General features: G+C 57.7%; 1 protein-coding gene across 2 annotated transcripts in view; it reads right to left on the reverse strand.

The window, feature by feature from the left end:
• Positions 1–1123: 1123 nt before the first annotated feature.
• The window catches only part of ERGIC3 (ERGIC and golgi 3), a 20287-nt gene continuing 16054 nt past the window's right edge, over positions 1124–5356 (reverse strand). For both annotated transcript variants that reach the window (XM_011929153.1, XM_011929152.1), the window contains 5 exons: positions 2618–2714; positions 2476–2540; positions 1645–1781; positions 1505–1560; positions 1124–1329 (listed from right to left, as the gene is read on the reverse strand). In XM_011929153.1, coding sequence (XP_011784543.1) covers positions 1250–1329; positions 1505–1560; positions 1645–1781; positions 2476–2540; positions 2618–2714 — 435 coding nt within the window. In that variant the 3' untranslated portion in view covers positions 1124–1249. The remainder of the gene's footprint in view (positions 1330–1504; positions 1561–1644; positions 1782–2475; positions 2541–2617; positions 2715–5356) is intronic.

Consider the following 5356-nt stretch of genomic DNA (forward strand, 5'->3'; position numbering starts at 1 on the left):
CCCGTGGTCACGTGCTGTCCAAGGCTGGCGCCTCCACGTGGCACAGAACAGATGTTCTTGGGTGGCTTCAGGTGCTGGGGGCTTACTTGAAGAATGCACAGGGATAGAAGGCTGCCCCCATCCCCACTGCAGGGAAGAAAAGGGCCCCGGCAGCTGAGTTATCACACCCTCTGAGCAACTCCACCACAGCTCCTGCTCCTGCTCCTGCTGGCTGCCAGGTCCCTCTCACCTCATCTGTTTCTGGCTTCCACTGCTCCAGGACAGCTAAGGACCTGACAGACTCCATTAACCTGTCCATTACTCACCATGCCTGAGAGAGGCTTCCATCAGAGCTGGATCTCGGGTCTGACTCCAGAGGCTCTGCTATCACTACCTGACTTCGCTTCCTTTCCCCTTTCTCTTGCTTTTCCCCTGCCACAGTCTTAGATCAACATTCGAGACATGATCTGATAAACTGACTGGTTGTTTAGGTACCCCTACCTCCCTGGGCCATAGACTGGTGAGGTCGCTGGGCCCTGCTTCTCCACATGTAGCCAGAGTTCTAATGAGAAACCCTGATTAGGCCCCAAGCCAGGGGTCTGGTGCTGGCCCTGTTCCAGAATGGCCACTGCTACCTTCCCACCTTCCCACCTTGATGTTCAGTTTTGCTTCCATCTAGGAGACTGCAAAGGACCTGGAGGGACTCCTCTCTGCAGTGAGAGCCAGCGCGGGTGGGGTTTGGCACAGAGTGGGATCAGTGAGTGTGACAGGATCAGGTGGACTGAGCCCAGGGTGGTGGAGAGCGACCCCAGCTTTACCCATCAATGAAGTGGCAAGCCCCAATCTGCACCCAGGGCCCTGAATTAGTGGCCTGGGGGCCATGGTGGCTCCAGGAAGCTCATGCTAAAAAGGTCCAAGTGAGCCCTGGGGGGCTGAACCCGAGAGGTCTGAGGACCACAGTGGAGGAGGGACCCAGGGCTGTGGGCTGGACATGAGTCTGGTTTGATTAAACCCCAGTCAACTAGGAGATGCCCATGTGGGGCTCCTGAGGGCTCTGGGCCCCGATCCATCAGTCATGATTGCCTTCAATGAGTGGCCAGGATGAGGCTCTAGCCATGGCAAGGATCACACGGAGACCAGTGAGTACTATCACAATCAATAGATTTATCAACCTGGGGCTGGGGCTGACTGAGGAGGTGGAGGGTGGCGGAGGCTGGGGGACAACCACAAGCCAGGGAGAGACAGGAGACAGAGGAAGCGCTGAGGGTGACTACGTTGTCTTCCCTAGATCAATTTTCTTCTGAATGGCTCGTGCTGAGTGGTAGATGAGTGAATCGATGAGTCCAGCCACTGGGAGAGAGACAAGGGCTGGCACTGGCCCAGTGGGGGCCTTGGCTTTTGACGCTGAGAGCCTTGTCACTTAACTGGCCAGGCCAGCATCTGCCCCTTCACCCCCAACCAAACCTGGGGCACCCAGGCTTTACTCTCCCCACCCTACAGCTCACAGACACCCTGGGCCTCTTACCCGTGAACATGCCCCCAATGATGGCACACACGCCTGTCAGGAAGTGGGTGAAGGACCTGGTGGAGGGAGCGGGCGGGTTCAGCAGGCACATGCCTCCCTCAGGCTCAGGCCCCCAGAGGCCGCTCTGCCCCTGCCCTCACCTGTGCTTCTCTGTCAGCTTCACCATCATCGGCGAGAGCTCATAGAGGACGAAGACTCCGGGAAGGCCCTGGTCGCCCAACAGCCCATTGGCGACCTTCTCATGTCTGGTCACAGAGAACTGATTTGTCCTCAGCACCTGGGGTGGGAGGGGAGCCAGGGCTAGGGCTAGGACCTGGCTCCAGCCACCATCAGCCCCACCCCTGCTCCTTCCCCTTTCCTGCTGAGCCTTGACCGTGCGGGGAGAAAACATGGCACTGTGCTGGTGGCCTGCGCTGCAAGGCCTGGCTTGCCAGACCCCCTCTCCTAGCCTTGGCCTCAGCCTTCCCCTCCAGATGCCAGCTCTTTAGTTTACCTATCCTGGCAGCATTTAGTGGGTGTTCTCACGGGGGTCCAGGCTGAGAAGCAACTCTCCAAAGACGCACCACCAAGGCTGAACTGACTTCCTCTGCCCTCAGTCCCTTGCATCCTGCCACTGTGCTGAGATGCTGCTCCACAGGCCACGGCAGCCTTGGGAGCGGGTACGCAGAGACTTGCCCTGCCTAACCCCCAGCCCAGGTAGACCACAGGGGACAGTGAGGCAGGCAGACGGTGGGCACTAGAGGAACAGATGGAGGCAGTGAGGGCAGCACAAAGAGCTTTGAATCGGACAGCCCCAGGCCTGCACTCTGCCTGGGAGGGCAAATCCCCCACCCTCTCTGTGTCTCAGTCTTTCATCTACCATGTGAGGACGAGGCAGTTTTCACTCCCCAGGCTGACGGAATAAAATGCAGGAACTCCACTGCTGGGCAGCACGCAGGAGACTCTAGAGGGTAGGGAGCTCCCTGACTCACCTCTCCATCCACCTTCATGTACACAGTGGGCACCACCTTCACAAAGTACTGGAACATCATGGAGGCTGAGGGGAAAACAAAGCACTGGGTACGGGTGCCTGGCAGGCCTTCTGTGGCTGGGGGCTGCCTCCCGGGCTGGTACCTTGGGGTGCAGTGACATTGGTGTGGTCCAGGGGGTTCACAATGCCTGGATAGTCCTCCCCAAATGACAGGTGCTGGATGTAGTGGGTCATGTTGATCTGCAAACAACACCATCCAGAGCTCATCCAAAGCTCTGATGACAGTAGCAGACAGGGACACCTGGGTCTATCTGTGGAGATGTGGGAGAAAGGGGAGGCTATGGCCCTAAGGGGACAACCTCCCTGGGACAGGTATCCCCCACTCCTTACCTAGAAACTCCTCCTTCCACAGCCTGCAAACTCCTGGGGTTCCAGATTTTTTTTTTTTTTTTTTTTTTGAGACAAGGTCTTAACTCTGTTGCCCAGGCTGGAGTGCAGTTCCGTGATCTTGGTTCACTGCAGCCTCTGCCTCTCAGGCTCAAGTCATCCTCCCACCTCAGCCTCAGGAGTAGCTGGGATTACAGGCGTCTGCTACCAAACCCGGCTAATTCTTGTATTTTTTGTAGAGACAAGGTTGCGTCATGTTGCCCAGGCTGGCGTCAAACTCCTGAGCTCAAGCCATCTACCCTCCATGGACTCCCAAAGTGCTGGGATTATAGGCGTGAGCCACTGCACCCAGCCTGGACCTCATCCTTGAACCCCTAATCTAACCTTGATCCTGGAACCCACACTTCAGACTCCACCTTCATCCTCATCCCCCAGGATCTGCCTGACCCTGTCACTTTGACCCTAGCTCTTTTCTCCACTTGGGGACAAGGCCCAGCCTGTGGCCACAAGGCTGTCAGGGAAGGTTGGGAGCCTGACAAGACCCTCCAGCCTGGTCCTGTTCCCCCAGGGATCTCTTCACATGTGGATTGACATCTTTCCTCGAGATGTGCCTGCCCCACCCCCAGTTGACATCAAGCCTCGGCAGCCGGTCAGGTGAGAGTTTTGTCGCCTCCTCCCAAGGCGGGTACACGTCTTGGTCTACCTGTACAAGGGTCCTCTGAAAACCTGGGTCCCCAGTGAAGCAGGCAGAGGGTGCTAATCACAGGCTTTCCAGTTAGGTGCCATTAAATTTCCTTTTATTCATAAGCCATTGCAAGTTGAGTGTCTCTTGTAAACTGACTCCAAGTACCTTTTGGTAAGCCCCGTTCCCACCTGAGCTCATCTGAGTGGAGTTCTGTGTGGGGCACAGCCACGTCACACAGGCTGAATGCAGATGCTCGGATACCAGCAGCCTGTCACTTTCTGCCTCTGGGCTCTGCTTTCCTTGGTGTCACTCTCAGGGAGCCCTCTGCAGTCTGGGGGCAAGGTGGCATCTAACAGTGCGAGGCTTACATCTTAGCCAGGTCACCTGAGTGGAAACAAACACCTCTTTCGCAGTTACAGCAAAAGCCTCAGGGCTGACTCAGTAGACCAGCTTGGGTCAAATGCTGCGCCCTGAACCAATCATTGTGGCCAGGGGGCTGTAATACTGGAATCAGCCAGTCCAGGGATGTCTCCCCTACCCTGCCCAGCCAGGGAGGGAGGGGCCTGCCCCACCAGAATCCCATAGATTGACCGTGGTGGTGGGGAGGGGTGGTTGGGGCGGGGGTGGGTCACCGGCAGAAAATCACGGTGCTGTCAACAAATGAGGGGAAGATGCTGGGCTGGAGAAAACAGCTATGCAGGCAACCCCGTGGCAGTCAAGGGCAGGGCTACGTAAGGGCAGGGTCCAGAGTGCCGCAGCCCTCCTGTCCCTCAGGTGCTTGTACGCTCGCTCTCGTCCCCCGTCTCTCATCCTCCCTCTTCTCCCTGCAGACTGGCTTTCTCTGTTTACTCACTTTTCTACATCCCCAAACTCTGGCTTGTAGTGGCTCCAGCTCTGCATCTGATGCCACACCATGCAGTGGTGCAGGGTCCCGACTCCAAATTCACAGGAAGGAGAACCTTGCTGGCCCAGCAGACCATTCCTGATGTCATCTGCTGTGGCCAGGGTGGTCAGTGACACCTGGGGCTGTCCCTTCATGAGACCACAGGCATTGGATTCCCCTGCTGGGCACACAGGTGCCCAGTGAATGTCAGTGGGCCAGGCCCACGTCCCTCCTGGTTCCTGCAGCCTCTTTCAGGGCCCTGCTCGAGAGTCTGAAGCCACCCCCTAATGTGCCTCGCAGCTATGAGCTCAGAGTTACCATCTGGAACACGGAAGATGTCGTTCTGGATGATGTGAATCCACTCACCGGAGAGATGTCGAGTGACATCTACGTGAAGAGGTAGCCTGCAGGCCAGGTGGGGCAATGGCAGTGCGCTAAGGGGGGACTGTAAATGGGTGTGGGCCCTCGGGCTGAGTCCAGAGCCCGGTCCCCAGGCCCTCCGTGGTACTGAGAGCTGGGTGAGGAGTGGGTTCTCCGTGTAGCTCCAGCCCTGACACTCACCCGACCTGGCCCCAGCTGGGTGAAGGGGCTGGAGCATGACAAGCAGGAGACAGATGTTCACTTCAACTCCCTGACCGGGGAGGGGAACTTCAACTGGCGCTTTGTGTTCCGCTTCGACTACCTGCCCACGGAGCGGGAGGTAAGCGTCCGGCGCCGGCCTGGACCCTTCGCCTTGGAGGAGGCCGAGTTTCGGCAGCCCGCAGTGCTGGTCCTGCAGGTCTGGGACTATGACCGCATCTCTGCCAACGACTTCCTTGGTATTGCACTGCTTAGCCTTCCCCACCCTCAGCCCCTGCCTCCAGCCCTCACCTCTGTCCCCTGGTTCCCTACTCTGACCCAACCTTGAATCGGGATTTTAGACCCGAG

Source organism: Colobus angolensis, unplaced genomic scaffold (genome assembly GCF_000951035.1).
Source record: "Colobus angolensis palliatus isolate OR3802 unplaced genomic scaffold, Cang.pa_1.0 Scaffold8, whole genome shotgun sequence".
NCBI lineage: Eukaryota > Metazoa > Chordata > Mammalia > Primates > Cercopithecidae > Colobus > Colobus angolensis.